At 41.1% G+C, this 20,481-nt stretch overlaps 1 protein-coding gene across 3 annotated transcripts in view; it reads left to right on the top strand.

Moving 5' to 3' along the window:
* KIAA1328 (KIAA1328 ortholog) overlaps positions 1–20,481 on the top strand; it is a 260,762-nt gene that overhangs the window by 2,999 nt on the left and 237,282 nt on the right. Inside the window, exons 2-5 of one of the 3 annotated variants that reach the window (XM_075532526.1) lie at positions 3,978–4,013; positions 4,685–4,827; positions 6,038–6,172; positions 6,263–6,357. In XM_075532526.1, the coding sequence (XP_075388641.1) occupies positions 3,978–4,013; positions 4,685–4,827; positions 6,038–6,172; positions 6,263–6,357 (409 nt within the window). The remainder of the gene's footprint in view (positions 1–3,977; positions 4,014–4,684; positions 4,828–6,037; positions 6,173–6,262; positions 6,358–20,481) is intronic. The other 2 variants (XM_075532527.1, XM_075532528.1) reach the window with 2 other exon arrangements.

Genomic DNA, 20,481 nt, shown 5'->3' with positions numbered 1-20,481 from the left:
CAACTTGTGAGTTCAAACCGGCCTGGCGACCTTTTGGTTAGCAGCCCATTGCTTTGTACTCAAAATAATAGACTAGGCTGGAAAGTTACTATGATCAATAACAGCTACGTGTGCATGTGTTATTGAAGTGTTTAAACTCAAGGTTAGAATGGGGTACAATACCAATAAAAACCAAACCAAACAAAAACAAAACAAAAAAACCCCTCGCTGCCATACAGGCAATTCCAACTCTTCGTGATCCTCTAGGACACGGCAGAACTGCCCCTGCGACTTTCTCAGACTAGAAATCTATAAGGGAGGAGAAAGCATCATCTTGGTTCTTTCTCCCAGTCAGCAACTGTTGACTTCGAGCTGCTGACCTTGCAGTAAATAGCCCAATGTATAACCCACTAAGCCACCAGGGCTCCCGTAGACTAGGGTAGAGAGAGTAGAGTGTACAGTAGAGTAGAGTAGGCATAATTAAGTTCATTTCCTTCAGATCTTGGTGATCTGGAGTAGAGATGCTTTCTACTACATCTTGCCTAGGCAGTTTCTAATCACTTTAACTCTGGGGATTTGGATAGAGTGGTTTCAGCACTAAGGATGCTCTCAAGCTTGCTGTATGAGGGAGCTTCAAAACATTTGTGAGAAATTCCATTATGCTTCAATTTCATTTTTCCATCAACTCTTAAGCTCCATCATCTTCTGCTTACTAAAGCATGTCCAAAGAAATCCAAGTAAAGCGAAGATGGGATATGGAACCTACTAATAGGCTTGTTAGACACTGGATATATATTGTATATCTTTAACTTTCCCATAAAACAGACTTTTTTGGGAAACTATGTTTGAAGAAGGTAAATATTTGGGTTCTTATGGTAATGAGATAAAGATAGATGGCCACTGATGGATAGATTGAATGTAGACAACTTCACATATATTTAGTCTTCTCGTTTTTTTAAAATTAACTCCATTTTTATATAGTTTTGTATTTGAAAAGAAATTTGGCGTGGATGTAGATAGAAGTCAGATGCTTTGACTGCATATTGTTAGTGGTATAATGAGAGAAAACTCACACCGGAAGTTGTTGGACAATGCCTCATAAAATTAAATGTCAAGAATATTTTTTCTTAGCTGGTGTACTATAGATCGTGCTTGTACAAATACTCATCCTCTTGGTGCTTACATTTTAGTGAGATGAGATGAATCTTGGGATCAGTAATATAAGTCTAATGGTTGTAGGTGCTACAGAGAAAAATAAAGATGGAAAAGGGTTATTATTGTCGGGGACAGATAGAGGCTCAAGGGCAAGTTGGTAGCAAGGAGAATTTTGCAATTTGAAGTACATAAATGGGTAGGAAGTAAAAACCTTAATCAAACGACAGATGACTTAGAGGTGAGTATTGTAAGTTGTGAAGATATCTGAGTAAAGAGCTTTCTGGATAAAATAAATCCGAAGTGCAAAGCTCGGGTAAAGGAGCTTACACAATTCATTAGCAATAATTAGGAAGTGTAGACTGAGTACGGCAAGAGTGACAGAAAATGAGGTGAAGGAGACATCACGGTATAGTGAGAGGTAAGGTCTCAAGCCTGAAGACATTTTTATATTCTTTGATTTTTAATCTCAGTAAGAGAAATCCTTGGATTGGTGTAAGCAGAGAGGTGACATGGTTTGACATATGTTTTTAAATGATAATTTAGGCCCCCGTATTAGGATGGGCTGTAGCGGCTTCTGTGTGGAAACCAAGCAGTTAAGAGGTTAGTGCCATGGTATTGATGAGAGCAGATGGGAACTGAAATCAGGAGGTAGTGTTGCTGGTGGTGAGACATGATTCAGCAGTAGGTAGAGTTGAGGGGAGACCCAGTAAGAGTTTCAGGAAGTACAATATAAGCCAAGCAGGACTCGAAGTAACTTTGTTTTTTGACGATTGTTTTAGATTTTTCTCCCTTGGATGCTTTTTCCCACTTGTGTATTGCTAACACATAATTAAACGTCAGCTTTGGTGGTGTCTTGGTTTAGGTCTGGACTATGAACTGCAAGGTCAGCGGTTCAAACCCACCAGCTGCTCCAGGAGGGAAGATGAGGCTATTTGCTCCATCAAGACTTAGTCTTGGAATCCCTAGCTAGGGTTGCTATGACTTGGAATTACTCCATGGCAGTGGGTTTGTTCTTAGTTTTATTTTTTTTACTGCATGTGCAAGGCCTCGTACTGGTTCCGAAGGGACATTAAAAAAAAATCCGTTTTTGTTGTGGAGGGGCCTGCACCCATTTGTTGTCTAAAACCTTGCTTTGTTTGCGTGTCACAGACTTTAGAAACGCTCCCTCTGCTATCAGTTTTTGTGAAGGATGGAGTCTAAGGGTTTTTTGTTGTTGTTGTTGTTGCTGTTTATTTACTTGCCTCTTATGCTCCCAAAACTTTGTAAGCTCTATGCTAATGTTTGAGAGGGAATTGAAAGTTTAAAGTCATCAGGTTTCAGCATAAACTTTTGGAGCTGTGAGAGTGAGGCTGTTGAGAACTATTAGATAGCAGCTGGCAGCTCAGACCATGAAGTCTTAATATTCCTAAACTCCTGATAGGAATTCTAGGTATTTCCAATAAACATTCCCTGAAAAGACTCTCCATTATTCGGCAGATGGAGAGGGAAGTCAAACTTTGCCATTTTAAACATGTTAACAAATCACTAGATTGCTCCAGGAAGAAAATTGCAAGTAATTGCTTTGTAAAATATTGGAAAACAGAATGTGACTTGGTTATGTCTGGGCTTCTAAGCACAAGGTCAGCTGTTTGAAACCAAGGTCAGTCGCTCTGCTGGAGATAGACAAGGCTTTCTACTCCAGTAAAGAGTTAGAGGGGAAGTCCTACCCTGTGACTATGAGTTAGAATTTACTCGATGACAGTGAATTTTTTATTTTATTTTTTTCCTTTTGGGGAAAGAACATTACATTTTGTAATTTTCAGGATCATTTGGGAAAAAAATAGATACTTTCTTCCTGATTGTATAATGGAAACTCATCGAATTGTGGACATTAGTGCATTTAGGTATATTGTAGTTTTAAATAAAAAATTTTGGGGGGAAAGAAAGCTATCTTTCTTGTTATGTTGATCTTTTTCAATAGAAGTGTCATGATTTGACCATTTCTAAATTTCTTGTTGAAATTAAAAAGAGTTCTTTTGTCTTAGATATCTGCTACTTTTAAAATAGCAGGGCTTCTTGGGACATTTGTGAAGGCACTTTGGAAGAATAAAAAGTGCCTTTGTGCTTGCGTGATTGACTTGCCCTCAAACGGTGTTCTTCAAAGTGAAAGCCCATCTTGAAATTACTCATGGTTCATGCCTAAAATAACCTCTCCAATACTCAACCGACTGGAGGCTTAGCTCCTGCTTACAAAAGGAGAGGAAAAGGAACCTCATAGAAACATGTAGATGCCCAGATTGTAGGACGCCTCACTTAGGAATAAGATTGAATAGACATGTTGTGGAATAAGGCCTTCTTCCGTAAAGTTTATCAAATTTTTATAGAACATGTAAGAACAGATTTACAACGGTGTGATTTTTCTCTCATTAAACAATCGTGTGTGTGTATATATATATATATATATATATATACATAATAATGAACTTTAAAAGAATAATGTTACATTTAAATCACTTCTTTTATTCTATAGTTTTTGTTGTGCAAACAGGAACCCTGGTGACAAAGTGGTTAAAAAAGTTAGCTGCTAACCAAAAGATTGGTAGTTCAAACCCACCAGCCACTCTGTGGCAGTCCACTTCTGTGACGAGTAGCCGCCATGGAAACGCCAGCAGGCAGTCTGTTCCATCCTTTAGGGTTACTGTGAGTTGGATTCGATTCTCTAGCAGTGGGTTTGGCTCTTTCCTGGTCTTGTTCTTGAAAGGTCAAATGGAGTGACAAATCATAGCAGAAGTTGAGAATTCTACAGCAGCATCTGAATTTTGGATAATCTTTTGTATTATTTTCCTTGATGTCCTCCTGCACAGTCTCTGATGAAGAACAATCGGTAGTGTATGTTCCAGGTATGATTTTTTAAAGTGCTAATTGGTAAACTTCCTTTGTTCCTTTGTGTTGGGAGAAGACTCAGACATTTGGACAACTTTGCTTGTGTAACTAGAGGTGGAAGAATTCACCAGGAGCTGAAGTGTGTTTTTGGAGTATTTAGCATCTCCCTATTAAGGGTTCAAGTACTGGCTCATCTTTGGAGCATGCTGGGCAAGTCAGCTTTTGATGGACTTGTATATTTTATTCATGTATTATAGACAAGAGACTCTTTTATTCTTAATATAATGAAAAACAGCTCAAATTTAACACTTCAGAGCAAAGTGTGAAAACCTCCTGATACAGGGTTAATTGGTTGTTACGAGATGAGTAGTAAAATCCAACTTTTGAAGGCAGTCAAATGATGGGAAGAATAAACTCCGTACTTAGCCCAGAATTAAGGCATCCATGCCATGTTGTTATTTATTGGTTCTACTGGGACTCATGAATGTTCACACAACCTTTAGAAACCTTTCAGTGGAATCTTAACCTGTTTCTTTAAAGTCTTTCTTAAGAAAGCTTTAAAAGGACATCCATAAAGTCATAGTCTTCTTCCCCATCACTTCCCATGAAGCAGAGGCTATCAAGGAAGAGGCTGAGGGGGGAGAATGAGAAGGTATGAACTGGAATTTTGTTTGATGGCCATCACTAGGAATTACTGCAGTAGGAAATGACAGATCAAGACACAAGTCGATGAGTCCAAAGGCTGATGTGAAATGTAAGCCTTCTAAGGCGACTGCCTCTTCCATCTCCATGGAGTCTTTCAAAGGTGCAGGAGATTCACTTGATCAACAGGTGAGTAATTTCTTTTTTCTTATTCTCCAGTCTTCTACATTTCCCCTCCCATCTGAGCAGTAACTGCTACAAAGGTAGAAGAACCCTTGAAAGTACCTTGGATGATCTGCCAGCCTTTAACAGATGCTGCTGTTCGGTGCCATTGAGTAGTTCCTACTCCATGAGTGTGTGAACCAGGGCAGGAGACAGTGCCTGGCCCTGCGCCATTCTGACAGTCCCTGAGGTGGCAGGTGTCCACAGGCACAGACAGCCTCATCTTTCTCCTGCGGAGGGGTGGGTGGGTTTAAACCACTGACCTTGTGGCTAGCAGCCCAGTGGTGATCTGACAGTGCCATCCAGGCTCCTTGGTTTAACATGCAGTACCTGTCACATTCTAGTGCTTCAGTGTACTGGAGGGTACAGTGGAGGGGCAGCGAAAGAGAGGAAGGCCCTCCATGAGATGGACTGACACAGTGGCTGCAACGCAGGACGGTGGTATTTCATTCTATTGTGCCCAGGGTCGCTGTGGGACGCAACTGACTCGATGACACACCTAACAACAACAACAACAACAATTGTCTGACTGATAGATATTTGTGAAAAGGGGTTAATGGGTATGACGACCCTTCCTGGCATGAAGTCAACACTAGATCTGTTAGATATCATTATTATTGCCCTTTGATTTAGTGTTCTTTTAGATCAGCGGTTCTCAACCTGTGGGTCGTGACTCCATTGGGGGTTAAACGACCCTTTCAGAGAATTCACCTGATTCATGACAGTAGCAAGATTACAGTGATGAAGTTGCCACGAAAATAATGTTATGGTTGGGGGGTCACCACCCCATGAGGAACTGTATGAAAGGGTCGTAGCATTAGGAAGGTGGAGAACCACTGTTTCAGATGAATTTGAGAATATTTATAATACTTCGAATACCGCTGGCTGCCAGCCTTCATATCCCCCTAAGTAGCAGGTCCTGAATTATGGCTCAGTTCCGTGTATGAGGCATTGTTCACGGACAGTGCTGTCTCTGAGTTCCTTCTGTGAACTTCTCTGTGTCAGGTTCATAATGTCTGCTTGGGAACAGTTCTTTAGACTGTTTCAAGTTCACAGTAAATCTAAATAAAATTGTTACATAGTATCTTACCAGATGAAAGCTATCAAATAAATTTCACCTTCTGAACTTATTCAGTGGAGCCCTGGGGGTGCTTAAGCATTGGGCTGTTATTCGCAGGGTTGCCAGTTAAAAACCAGCAGCATCTCTTCAGGAGAAAGACGGAGTTTGTACTCCCACAAACAGTTTCGATCTTGGAAAAGCCCAGGGGTCTCTATCCGTCAGCAGTCTCTATCCGTCAATGGCAGTGAGAGAGTGAGTACTTATTTTAAGAGGCTTCTTGGAAAAACTTAGAACTTGTTTTTGGTAAAAGTTAACCAAAAGGCCTTATGTTTTCTTTTTCAGAATTGCCTCAAGGAAGGAATAAAGAGTGCATCATTGAAGGATTTATGTCTTGAAGACAAAAGGCGCATTGCAAACTTAATTAAAGAACTGGCCAGGTGAGATGAAAGCTTATATGAAATGCATTATTTTGTGAAAGAGATCACTCTTTGGTGATGTTATTGATATTATGGAAGCAGAAACTCTTAGGAAAGAAGATATTCTGTGACACTAAAAAAAGTAGAACAAGAGAAAGAACACAAAAAGAAACATGAGAAGCAAACTACTCTCCGGTTAATAATTTCTCATTTATTTAGCACCCTAAATTGTTTGGTGGAAATCTTTGCAGCAGTCATCTATCAGGAGGGAAAAATCTTAAAACGTAGTTTTACTCTTAAAAAAATCATTTTATTAGGGTCTCATACAGCTCGTATCACAATCCATACATACATCAATTGTGTAAAGCACATTTGTACATTCGTTGCCCTCATCATTCTCAAAACATTTGCTCTCCACTTAAGCCCCTGACATCAGCTCCTCATTTTCCCCCTCTCTCCCTGCTCCCCACTCCCTCATGAACCCTTGATAATTCATAAATTATTATTTTGTCACATCTTGCCCTGTCCCATGTCTCCCTTCCCCGACTTTTCTGTTGTCTGTCCTCCAGGGAGGACGTCACATGTAGATCCTTGTAATCGGTTCCCCCTTTCCACTCCACCCTCCCAATATTGCCACTCACACCAATGGTCCCGAGGGGATCATCTGCCCTGGATTCCCTGTGCTTCCATTCCCATCCGTACCAGTGTCCATCCTGAGACTTTCACAGTTTCAGTTTGTGTTAGGCCGATGATCCATTTGGGTTATTTTCACGTCTGGTATGAGAGATGGATCTTGCCTTATTCTTTTTGTATCTGGGGATTCGGTTATCCTAGAACCTGTAGTTGAAGAGATGATTCTTTCCACACTGAGTGGACTTGGCATCCTTGTTGAAAATCTATTGGCCATGGTCTAAGGAGTTATATGCAGTCTCTCATTGCTATTCCATTGATCTATATGTCTCTCCTTCTACCAGTACCACACTGTTTTGATTTGTGTAGTTGTAGTGCAGTGAATTACTTGATATGGCCCTGGTAGTATAATCTTTGTAAATTCTGTCAAGTGATGCTTTGTTGTTGTTGTTGTTGGGTGCGATTGAGCCAACCCTATATGCAACAGAATGAAGCACTGCTCTGTCCTGTGCCATCCTCACAGTGGTTATGTTTGCACCCGTTGTTGCAGCTACCATTCCAATCTGTGACCTTGAAAATCATCCTTTTCGCTAAACATCTGTGTTATGAAGCATGATGTCCTTTTCAGGGACTGGTCTTTCCTGATTACATGTCACTGTTTTAGGACTAGGTGGTGAATAATAAGCACTCAGTAAGAGAGCTGCTGATAGGTAAGTGTGTGCAGTTAATTACAAGGCCAGTGGTTCAAACTCACCAGTGGCTCCTCCAGAGAAAGATAAGGCTGTCCTGATGCCATAAAGATTTACAGCCTCAGAACCCTGCATAGGATAATTTTGAGTCTCGAAATTGTGTGTGTGTGTGTGTGTGTGTGTGTGTGTGTGTGTGCCTCTTATATAACTTTGGTTAAATTGTTAAAACTAAGAAATTAAATAAAATTGATTTGGATTTTTCTAGTTTTTCCAACTCTTACATTATTCTGTTCCAGGATCAAATTCCGTATATCCCATTGTGGTTAGTTGTCATGTCTGTCCTCCAAATCTGTGACAATTTTTTAGTCTTTCTTGGCTGTTCATGACCTTGAATCTGTTGGAAAATTCTATCATTTTGTAGAATATTCCTCACTTACTTGGAGTCTTATATTTTGCTTTACATTAACCCTTTTTTGTGTGTGGAAGCTGAAAACAAAAGAGAAAGAGTCAATGAAAACTCAACTTCATTCATTTTTTTTTTTTGGTAAAGGATATTTAGATTTATTTCCTTGTCTGAAAAAAGCACATTGGCATGTAAAATAACACCTGCGTCTGTTGGGTTCTTCCTACCTAGCCTACAATATGGATTTTTTTTAATGAGTAGATTTTTTAGTAATTCTTGAGCTATGAGAAAGTATTAATAGATGATTGTAAAGTTGTTTGTATTCATGTCTGCTGACCAGACGCAGGAAGATTGAAGAATGTGTCCATTCTGATAAAGATCATACTAAATGGGGGAAGGTATTTGAAGAGCTAGAAAAGTGTATGTATTTTCAATAGTGAATTTTTTTATATACTGAAGACTTTTAGCTGTTCTGCAGATCCACTTGCATTCCTTTGGAGCAGAAAGTCCCTGAGTGCCTGGCATCCACAGCATGTTTCAGAAGACTGTAATATCCAATAGCTCTCAGCACACCTCCCCAAACAGGTAGCATGCTTTTCAGTTGCAGGGTAATAAGCTAAGTGAAGGCAAAGTAACAACCCAGAGTACTTTTTAAGATGTTGCTTCTGAGGTATAAAGTATAAAATGTAGCTTTGACTTTAGCCACGGGAGGTGGGTAAATTTTATGTGTACCCAAATGGTAAGAGTGGCTTACCTGTACCCAGGAGGGATCCATTCAGGAGGCCCTCGCTACTCAGTATCTTTAGTAGTACCCATTAAAAAAAACAACAAACTCACTGCCATCAAGTTGATGCTGACTCATAGCAACCCTGTTTGACAGGGTAGAACTACCCCTATGAGTTTCCCAAATGAATAACTCTTTTCGGGGGTCAAAGGTCCCATCTTTGTTCCACCGAGCAGCTGTTGGTTTATCACTCTAGCCTTGCAGACCACAGGCCAATGCATAACCACTGTGCCACCAGGGCTCCTAGGTATGAAGAAATAAAACAGATGTCCTTACAGTTGATGATTCTAAATGGCAATAAATATGAAAAAAAATGATATTGAATTGCTTAATATGGCCTTCCCAGTTATTCACAATCCTGTCAGTCCCAACGAATGATTGGGTGGGAGTGCAAATATGGTGCGTGGGGCCTGTCATAGAGAGTGGACAGCCTGTTAATAATGCAAATAGGGATCATGGAACCTGGCTATGCACAGAGGTGCTCAGAGAACCATTGTAGTTGTCTGCTAGGTTTAAAAAGAGGACCAATTCCAGAGTAGAGATGGATTTCACTACTACTAAGAAGAGGAGCCTCGTGTGGACGGTGTCCTTTGGACTCAGGGTCACTGTGCTGGGAACCAGCTTGACACAGGAAACAGCTATCACACCAGAGAAGGCACTACATTCGAAGTTGGAACACTGGCAGAAAGATGGAAGCAGCAGAACCAGGTTATTGGTGCCAGATGATAGTTGGCTTCCCGATCCACAAAGTAAAGTGGCTACAGCGGGTATGCCCACCCATGGGGCGATAGAACCAAGTGCCTTTGCACAGGAGGCTGCCTGGTGGACCTGGGCACCTCTAGGCACTTGACTGTGGAGCTTTGTAACATTTGCTAGAGCTGAATAGAGTTTAGGTTATACTTGAGACCTGTCCACAGAGCCCCGTTCTCGGAGGGCTGAGAGGAGTCTGTCCTCATTTGGAGGTGGGGGCGGGGGCAGGGGGAACGCGGTGCATGTTGAGGAGAGCTTGTTCCCGGGGTCTAAGAGGAGCCCTACATGGCTGAGGAGCTGAGCGCAGCCCTGCCCTGAAGAAGGGAGATTTTGCTTACATGCTTCCTCATCCTGGTACTGTGGTTCGGTATGGTCTGTCCGTTCTGTGTGGCCATTTCACAAATTCTGGAACCCAGCAGAGTCAGAGAGTGCTACAGGGGGTGGATGGTGACAGAGATGGTCAAGAGGCCGGAGAGGGGAGCGGTGCCTGCCCTCCACGCCTCAGGAGTCGGCCTTGTGCTGGTGCTGCTCCTGAGGCTTTCGGGGCTGAGCTGAGGAAGCCTGATGCGACCATGCCATTTTAGAAGACTTGCTAAGTTCGAAAGTGGATTTATTCAAACAAGATGAAAGACAGTAGTGACAACCCATTATAAGATGCTTGAAAATAAAGACAGAGAAGACATATATTTCAGAGTAACACTTACTGGTGAAGCTTCAGATGGAAAAACAACACAGGTTCTACCCCGAATGTAAGCCAGCAACACAGGCACTCTTAATAATCGATAAATACCTCGTTGGTAACTTGTGATATGTTCCAGGAACTCTCTTCATTTTTCTTAACTACACTATTAGGAAGAATTAAAATTTACAAGTCAATGGAGAATAGACACCACAAGGTAAATTGGGAGTATTGTAAATGACTCAGTGTGTGGAAGGAGAATGCTGAAGGACAGTGTGCGGTATGGGTTCCAGGTGACAGAAAGGGCTTTCCTGAGGTGTCCAGCATTGATTTACATTTGCAGAAGGAAAAATGGAGCACCGATGGATTTTTCTAAGAGATGCTTGGATCGAGAAATTCTTTTTGTTCAAGATTGTAGAATTTAATGACCTCAGAAAGTTGATTACAGTGAGCTTAATGAATAGTTGGCATGGATGGGAAAGGTAGCATCGTTCACAGGGACATGAAAAATGAGTGGCTTTGAAGGACATTGTCATTTACCCCAAGCGGTGGTGATAGATCTCCATATGCGCGTTTGCGCTGTTCTACTGAGAGTTTTTTTTTCAGATGTAAAGCGGTACCACAGACAGAATAATGCACAGACCATGTAAACTTGGTTTTTAAGGGGGTGGGGGGAAGCTTCCAAGTAACCTTGGCCACTGTTGTAGTTTTTGATGTATACAAGCCAAGTTCCAAGAAACTGGGCAAACCTCCACTATTTCATGTCCTGCGCCCAAACTGTCAAATACTGCATGGTTCCCCTGTGGATTCATGCATACTAACTCACTGCAAACCAGTGGTCTTTTCTAGGAGCAGATCTCTGATTTTTCCCAAAGGACAGTTTGCTCTCTCTCGGTGACATTACTCAGAAGAAAAATAGAAAGTGCAGCAGCATTAGTTTGCCAATGTAAAATGAGTAGATAATTATTATTTTATATTTATTCTGCTCTTTTATTTTGTTGAATGAATTGTAACTTATTCTCCTAATTAAATGTGTTTTGCAGTACACTAGGAAAGCTAGACTTTAATTTTTCATTGACTCAGAATTTTGACTTCTCATTAGAAGCCTTTGTAGATGTGTGGGGTTGGGGCTGTAGGGACATACACAGTAGTCTTTTAATGGCACACACAGAAAGTTTCAAGAAAAGATAAGGAACTTTTAATTTGCCTTAGGTGGAAAGGCATTCTCCGAATGTCAGTGGAGTTTGAAACTGCAGGAAGGTTAGTATGCTGAAATACATTTTCAGCTGGTCTCTTGTGAGCTGTATAATTCAAGGAATATATATAATTTAGTTACTAGTGTGCACACAAAAGAACAAACAAATCTGTCTTGGAAAAGGTATAGCCAGAATGCTCCTTGGAGGCTAGGATGGTGAGATTTTGTCTCATCTATTTTGGCCATGTTGTTAGGAGAAGGACATTGTGCTTGGTAAGTAGAGGGCCACAACAAAAGGAAGGCCCTAGCCAAGAAGGATTGACACAGTGGTTGCAACAGTGGACTCAAACATAAGAACAATTGTGAGGCTGGTAAAGGCTAGCCATATTTCATTCTGTTGTGTAGTTGGTTGCTGTGAGTTGGAACCGACTGGACGACATCTAGTAACAACAACAGTGTGCACTCAGTAACTAATCCTTCATGTGGTGCTGGCCAGACCCTATCTCCTGATAGAAAGCACTTTTTCTCTAGCAGTTTTTTCTTCTCTTCTGCCTAGCAGTGGAAACATAGAGTGCCATAAAGGTGTCGGCAATGCCCTCTGAGCTAGCTGGATCTGCTCAGAATGAACTTGGGCCACAGTGTGGTTATGAAAAGCGAAGGACCATCACCACGGTGGGGCATACCATTTGAAGCATAGGCAGTAGCTGTTGGGTCTTTCTGCGGTGGTTTTATATTGGTGGGTTTTTCTGCCCATGGACAGGGTGTTATGCTGATTAGTCTCTTTCCTAGTGACTATTGAGCAGTAGGAAAGTGCAGTCCACTCAGCTTTCTTAGACCGGGCATAAACAGGAGGAAAGTAGAATCATTCATTGACAGGAAGGGTGAAGAGCAATCTTTTTATGAAGTGTTAAAATAAAAACTCCATATAAGAGTATTTATTTAGGTTGCTGCCTCAAAATCAGAACTGTTGCTTGAATAATGACATTTTAGATTTGCGGATTCTCAGGTTAGTGAGAAACAACCCTTTCACAGGGGTTGCCCGATTCATAACAGTAGCAAAATTACAGTTATGAAATAGCAACAAAAAATTTTATGGTTGGGAGGTTACCACAATGTGAGGAACTGAATTAAAGGGTCACGGCATGAGGAAGGTTGAGGACCACTGATCTAAGACATAGTGAAGGTAACCAAATCATGTTGAGTAATTATTCATACTAGCTCTAGCAGAGGCCAAGACATTGCATCTTTACTGTTTAATATACTCTCTTTCCCTCTTTTAACTTATCATAATTCTATAACACTGCTGGGATAGAGGCATCTGACATCCTCTGACTTCACAAGGTGAGCCGGAAATTACTGTCCGTATCAGCCCAGGACTGATTCCTAGTCAGCGGTCAGCCTTACTGCTCTCTCTCTCCAGCCTTTTTACCAGCATCGACATCACACACTCTGCTTCTTTGGTAAATTTGCTGCAGTGCCCTCCCAGAACTCACAAACCACACTCACACTGAGTGAGGCAGAGCAGGGAAGTAGCAGCCACCATTCACATTGAAAATGACTCTGGGTATTTTGTCAATCAGAATAGCTTCTTAATATTGGCCACAAACACCTTGTTTGTTCAGCACCACCCTACCATTTGGTACTTACAAAGCTATGCTTAGAAAGACCATGTAAAAGCAATCAACTGCACTTCGTGTTACAATTACACAAATATATCTTTGTGTTAACAATTAAAAAATAAAACTGCAGGTAAAATATAATTCTTTGGCACTCTCCCTGCTGGCCCTGGGTGTAGGTGGGGCTTGGTGTACAACTTGGGTGTATGTGGGGCTTGCTTTTATAACTTCTAGTTTTGAAGTAATTTTAGAATTATGGAAAAAACTACAAAAAATTCTATAAACAAGAGGCTTCAAAAAGTTTGTGGAGAAATGGCATTAAAGGATTATAGAATTTTCCAGGCTTTTTGAAGCCCCCTCTTATTTTCACACAACTTTTCTTACTGTTAACATTTGCATGTCCAAGAAACTAACATTGGTTTAACATTATTAACTAAACTGTGGACTTCATTCAGGGTTCATGTATGACATTCCACTAGTGTTATTTTTCTGATCCAAGATCTAATTCAGGATCCAATATAGTCTTCCTTGGCCCTGTCACCATAGGCTTTCCAATACATCATGGTCCTTCAGCCTTTCAGTGAATGACCTTGACTCTTGTGCAGAATACTGATCAGTTCGTTTACAGGCTGTCCTTCAGCATGGGTTTCTGTGATTGTCTCTTGATTATATTTAGGTTATGCATTTTTTTCCTAAGATAGTATAGAAGTGAAGTCTTTTCAGTTTGTCATACCAGGGGCTATGTAATACCCGTATAGTTGACCACTGAATAATGTGGGTTTGAATTTCATGAACCCATTCACTTATATTCGGATTTTTAATCTGTTGCTTGAGGTCAAGTGTTGCAGGTAACCAGCTACAATGTTATGTGATGCTAATCATCTCCACATGACCAGGTCATCTCCACACTATACATGGCTCACGTTATGTTGTTCAAGAATCAACCGTAGTTATACATGGAGTTTGACTGTATGGGGATCGCTAATTCTCACGTTGTTCAAGGGTCAGCTGTATATCTTTTTACTGACAATATCAACTTGGCCGCCTCATTAAGGGACTTTCTGAATTTTCTCCACTTAAAACTCCAGGAAGAACAAAAACAAATGCATCAGTCTTAGAAGAAATATAAGGGGAATGGACCTCATAAACGAGGATGGCAATACTTTGGAAATGTCATCATAAAGGATATCGTGTTAGGTTTAAACTCAAGTGAAACCCACTGCTATCAACTTATAGCCACCCTAGATAGGGTTTTCAAGGTTGCAAATCCTTATGGGAGCAGTTTGCCTCATTTTTTTTTCTCCCACAGAGTAACTGGTGGTTTTGAACTACTGACTTTGTAGTTAGTTTAGTACTTACTGAGAGCATTGCCAGAGCTCTCTCTATTTGGTAGGTTCATGAAAATGAAAACCCTCAGTGACATGAACTGACACAGTAGACTCGAGTGGGCTCCAACCTGACAGACCAGCTTACATGCAGTCAGGCGCTCTACTGTGCAGTCGTTTCCCTTCTTTATTTAATAAATGCCTTGGCTTTATGGATTATAATATTTTATTGCCAAAATTGTTCATTTGGGAAATTAGGAGCTGTTTAATTATGGCCACTGTGACATTTCACAGTGTCCTTGCCTTTCTAATTCTCTCTCTTCATTTTCCTTTCTTTGCCAAAGAACATATTTAATATTTTTAAGCCATTAGGTAAAATATTAGATGTGAAGTTCTAGTAAGTGGCTCTTATTGGAGTATTGAAGTTCTTTTTTATTCATACTTTATTGAAGGTTTTTATGATGAATAATTGTGGAATATTTTCAGATACTTTTTCTGCATTTCTTTCAATGATCTGCGTCTACTTAGGTGGTTTTGTCTATGATCCAATTGATTGTTAGATGTAAACCATCTTTGCATTCCTATAATAAATCCCAGTTGATCATGGAATACAATTTTTTTTTGAATTTTCTGGACTTGATTTGCTAGGTGAGGATATTTGTACTAGCATTCCTAGAGACCTTTTGGGACATGTATTGCTATGTCAATGATTTCCTAAACTACCTGTATCCCTTTAACTCACTGTCGACTCAATTCAGATGAATAGTGACCCAATAGGACAGGGTTCAAAGGCTGTGATCTTTATGGAAGCAGATTGTCACACCTTTCTTGCCCAGAGGGGCTGTTGGGTTTGAATTGCTGACTTTTGGTTAGCAGGAGAGGAGCGTGCTTAGCCGCTGCACCACCAGATTCCCTTTGTGCCCCTCGAGGCAGTGCGTTTAACGAACATTATGAATGGAATTTTGACATGACACCCCCTGCTCCCCTTTCCTCTTAAAAAAAAAAGAAAAGAAACTTGACATCCTTTATCACTAGGACCTATGACTCTTGCCTTATTTGGAAAGATTCTTTGCAAATATAATTAGTTAAACTAACACCAGGTCATACTGGACCTCTCTGGGCATCATCTGCGGCCCTACCACCCACCTCTGACAGCTTTTAGATATGAATTCGTCTTGTGAACATTTTTGAAAAATACTTTGAGAAGTTAAATTAAGCGGTGTCACCAGGGAGGGGTTGTCTCTCTTAGGGGCTTGCCTGGGTGTGTCGTTGATGGAGATTACTGTAATTGGGGACAGTACGGGGGGCCTCATGGTCTTGAGTCATGCCCTAACTGCCTTGGTTGGAAGGTCCTGGACCAATCTTGTAAGACCTTCTATATAACATATTGTACGTGTCCCAAACATGGGCCTGCTTTGTCCTCTCTACTCCTACCTGTAACTGTGATGTATTGATTTGCCACTCATTATGAATTTGTGACATGTTCCTTTGTTCTATGCCTTATTTAACTCGTGTCCTGACTAAATTATCTATGCCATTATGACTTCATGCTAATGGTAACCCTCAACAGCATGTTATATCTGTGCCTTTGCATTCTTTTTGTCCCCTTTAGGAATTAATAAATATCCCCCTTAAGTTATATATATATATATATATATATATATATATATATATATATATATATATATGCTGACGGTTATGTCTTTCTTATATTATAAATAGGCTTTTGTTTCTCAAACAAAAATTTACTGATAGACCAACAGTGTTATACAATACCCTTCTGTTCAGTTTTAACCTTTATCCCTATTCCTTTTTTTCTTATTTTGTAAACTTTGAATGAGAGAATTAGGCCTTTTAATGTTAGTTTTGATCTAAGAGTGCTTTAATGAAGAATGTAGATGGTGATGTCCTTTTTTTTTGGTTGGACGTAAACAAGAATGATTTTGGTGAGACAATCGCCAAATTATGAATATCCAATTTACACATAACTCATACTTGCTCTGTAATGTTATATAATGTTCTTTTTCGAAACAATTGACCCAAGCTCCAACTACAGCAAATTCATTACTATCACCTTCACTTCCTACACTTTTCAGTGACTGCGTGGCCAACTCACTGCCATCAAGTCCTTTCTTCCTCAGAGCGACACTAAATATGCACCTGTTCAAGTGTACCTACACAATCTTAACGACAGGAAGGATGGTTTGTAGCCCCGGTAGTACTGCCTGTTGATGGCAAATCTTGAAGTGGCTTTCATAGATGGCCTGCATTTCACTCACTCACTGCCATCTAGTTGGTGCGGACTCATAGCAACCCTATAGGGCAGAGGAGACCTGCCTCTGTTTCCAAGACCAACTCTTTACAGGAGTAGAAAGCCCTTTCTGATGGAGCAGATGATGTTTTTGAATGGCTGACGTAGCAGTTCCCAAGCCAACAACATGTAACTGCTAAGCTTCAGGGCCCCTACCAGCTAGCTGCCCGAGAAAAATGAGGCTATCTGTTCTGATAAGGATTGACAGCCTCAGAAACCCATGCCCTATGAGTCTGAGTTAACTCTATGGCAGTGGCTTTGGGGTTTTTGTTATTAATAAGTAGGAAGTTAAGAGATTGCATTCCAGGAGCAGAAATACTCAGGATACAATTCATTGTGCAGGACAGACTCTTTTCAGTTGTCTTCTCTATGGTCCTCCGGCCACTTAGCCAGTGTCTGCCTTGCTGTGACAGAGTTACAGAACTCTTGGAGCACTGTTGATAAATGCCCACAGGGCACTCCAATCCACTAGAAGTCTCAGCCAAAAGGCCCTAGGCTCAGCCATTGCTTCAGCAAGCATAGCTCCCCATATAAGTGCCTGGAGGCACCCCCTCCCGCAATCAAACCTTAAGGCACTCAGCTTCCTTCCACTCCGTTGGTGTTGCAGCTTTCTGTCTCCTGCATCTTGGAGGCTCACCATACAGGGGTCCCCTGGCTCTTCTCTCATGATCTGAAGATCCCACCCATCCCAGCTGTGAGAATGGCTCATTTTATACTAAGTAGATGGCAAAATGGACTGATCCCCTCTTTAGAGTTCCAAGTTTTTCCCATTACAACTGTTTCACCAGTCACTCACAGTTGACTCATATAATATATCAGCATTTCCTCCCACTTTCTCTTATCCAGACCCAGTAGAATCATTTCCTTTGGTGGGAGTTATACAAAGTCGGTGGCTAGAACAACTGTATCAAGCACATCACTGTACCGGAGGAGTTTACTGTTAACTAAGTATTTATGTCGCTGGAACATTACTTAGTGATTAAAAACTATTTGGAGGGCCCTTTAAGAATGAGGATGACACTACAGAGAACCATTTTCAATTTCCTTTTGGTTATTCCATAACTGAATACATCTGCTATGGTTGTTTTTGCCTATGGCAGGCATCCAATACATATTTTAATAAATTCATGAAAACAGAATGTTCCTTATCTGCTTATGGAGTTTCCTCTTTAGATCCTCCTTAAGTTTTGCCAGTCTAAACGGGGCTGAGTGTTGCTACATATTTCCCCACCTGGTCAGCGTTTATTCTCTCCTCAGGGCAGGCCTCACTTATTTCATCATTGCTTTCAAGTGTTTACAGATCTTGCTCTCCTTTGATTTGCATTGTCTATTTTTATACCCACTTTTATGTGTTTTTCCTTTTGCTGTATTTCTCTTAACTACTATGGCTATAGGTTTTGTTTCAAGTTTTGGTATTATATGTCTTATACCCTAATCAGACATTTGATAAATTTCTATGATCCTCATATTTCTAAAGGAGTAGACAAACCGAACTCCCGCTCACTGCCTCCAAGTAGATTCCAACTCAACTCACAGCAGCCCCTATGAAACAGAATCGACCTGCCCGTGTGCCTTCCCAAGGCTGCGAATCTCGATGTGAGTAGAAAACCTCATCTCTCTCCCTTAGAGCTGCTGGTGGTTTTGAACTAATGACCTTGACGTTAGCAGCCCAACGCTTAGTCCACTACCCCACCAGGGCTCCTTACTGGAACCTACAGGATGTTTGTATTATACATTGTTAGGGAAAGTATGGAACTCCAGAGCTTGTGAGGATTTTAAATGTCTAGTGTAACCTTTTCCTTTACAGGTAGGAGCAGTGATGTTCAGAGGGGTAAGCAGACTTTGTCAAGCCCAGCAAGTGCACTGGTCTTCCGAGTCCCAGTTTGGGGCTTCACTTGAGCTGGAGCAGTTTCTTTACAGAAGTGTTTTAGAAGCTGGTTAGAGACCAAAAATAAAAACATTGAAATGTTTGACATTTGAGGCAGAGTAGGATGACAGAAAGATAGTAAGTAGTGCAGGTGTCTTGAGAGAAATAGCGAGAAACGGCAAGAGATAGGGCCAAAGGAAGCAGACTAACCTATAGCAGAGTATAAATTGGTGGATGTGTGTTTCTGTTTAGTTGTTCTGGCGCCTGCTAGTTCTATCAGTGTTAAGATTACCCTCCGGAAGGCAGGAGGCAAGTCTCATTCATGGACCTTGTAATATACGAAGCTTGAAATGTCGGGCACAGGGAAATGATTTGAATGTAGCTCCATTGTACGAGCACTACTATGTACCATGTGCTTTTACACAGAGTATTTTAAAAACAGAATGTATTCTGTTCAAAAGCCTGCAACTGCATTAATGCCTGTATGCCTCCCAGAGGGCCAGTGGTGGAGGAAAGCCTCTGGGATTTCTCCTAGTCAGAAGCAACTCTGGTAGAGCTCACAGAAAAGGTTAGGTAGTGTTCCCTGTGACTGTCACGGCATATGTTCTTGTGTGATCATATAGATGTAGTAGTTACATAATGGGTGTCAACTTGAGACTATTAAGAGTGAAGGGGTAGAGTCTAGCCTGTCAATCAGGTCGCTGCCAATGAGGCCTCTCTGTGGGCCTGGCCTTCTCCTGAGGATTCTGGGAGCTCCTGTCTTCCTCCCTGGAGGTGGGACACACACTTGCTGTGACACATTCCTGTTGACAAGCCACATGAAGTGATGCTGATGGCAGCCAGAGCCTTGAAGTTGGAGGAGCCATGCAGAGACCCACGCCAGCGCTAAGATACTTCCACCGCCTCTGGATCCATAGACTTTCCATCCACTGACCTGTGATCTTCCTATACTTGGTGTCATTGCATGTGTTGCATGAGTCTGAAGAGGAATTTATGGACTGGTATCAGACATATGGGCTAATATTGGACTTACTGACTTAATCTGGACTGAGCTGGGATGTTTTCTTAATATACAATTACTCTTTTATATAAAGCTCTTTTTTATACACTTGAGTGTCTATGAATTTGTTTCTCTAGTCCACGCTAACATATTATGGTACCGGAAACGGGGTACTAGAGAAACAAATCATAGAAATGGAGAATCGATGCTTATTTGTTTGCTGCCTCGTGGTAGTTTTTCTTCTTTGGCTAGCTAGAGGTCAGATGTGGCCAGGCAGTTCACTGGGTAGTTTTCTGGAAAGAATATGGGAAGTTAAGGTTTTGAGTATTTTGTTTGGTTGTTGTCTTTGGTTATTCCTGTTTGAAATGGCAAAAATGAATATGATTACTGTATATTTGGAGTTCAGTGGATGAAATTGCTCCTTGAATTTCTCAGAGCTGCTGAGTGAAAATGGCTGAGAGAAGGTCAAAATGGCTGACCCAAATCCTGCCGCTGGCTTGTTTCAGCGAGGTCTAAGGCCATATTTTATATCAGTGGAATAGTTTAGATAAGGATTAAGATAAATATGGATACTTAGAGAGCTAAGTACCAGTAACAAAGATGTAGGGCGCCCTGATGGCATAGCTGGATCAAGCACTGGGCTGCTAGCCGCAGTTCAAACCCAGCAGCTGCTCTGGGAGAAAGATGAGGCTCTCTGGCCTGTAGAGATTTACCGCCTCAGAAATCCACAGGTCATTTCTACTCTGAGATGCTGTAAACTGTTAGCCGGGGGATTTTGGTTTTAACAAAGACAAGAAACGTTAAGATCTCTATTCAGAGTTGCATGAAAAATCAAGATTGTTCTGAAATATGCTCTGGCAACTTTAAAAATAAGGTCTGCTGTTGTCATTTACCAG

Source organism: Tenrec ecaudatus, chromosome 15, assembly GCF_050624435.1.
Source record: "Tenrec ecaudatus isolate mTenEca1 chromosome 15, mTenEca1.hap1, whole genome shotgun sequence".
Classification (NCBI taxonomy): domain Eukaryota; kingdom Metazoa; phylum Chordata; class Mammalia; order Afrosoricida; family Tenrecidae; genus Tenrec; species Tenrec ecaudatus.
This window is presented reverse-complemented; position numbering and strand designations above follow the sequence as displayed.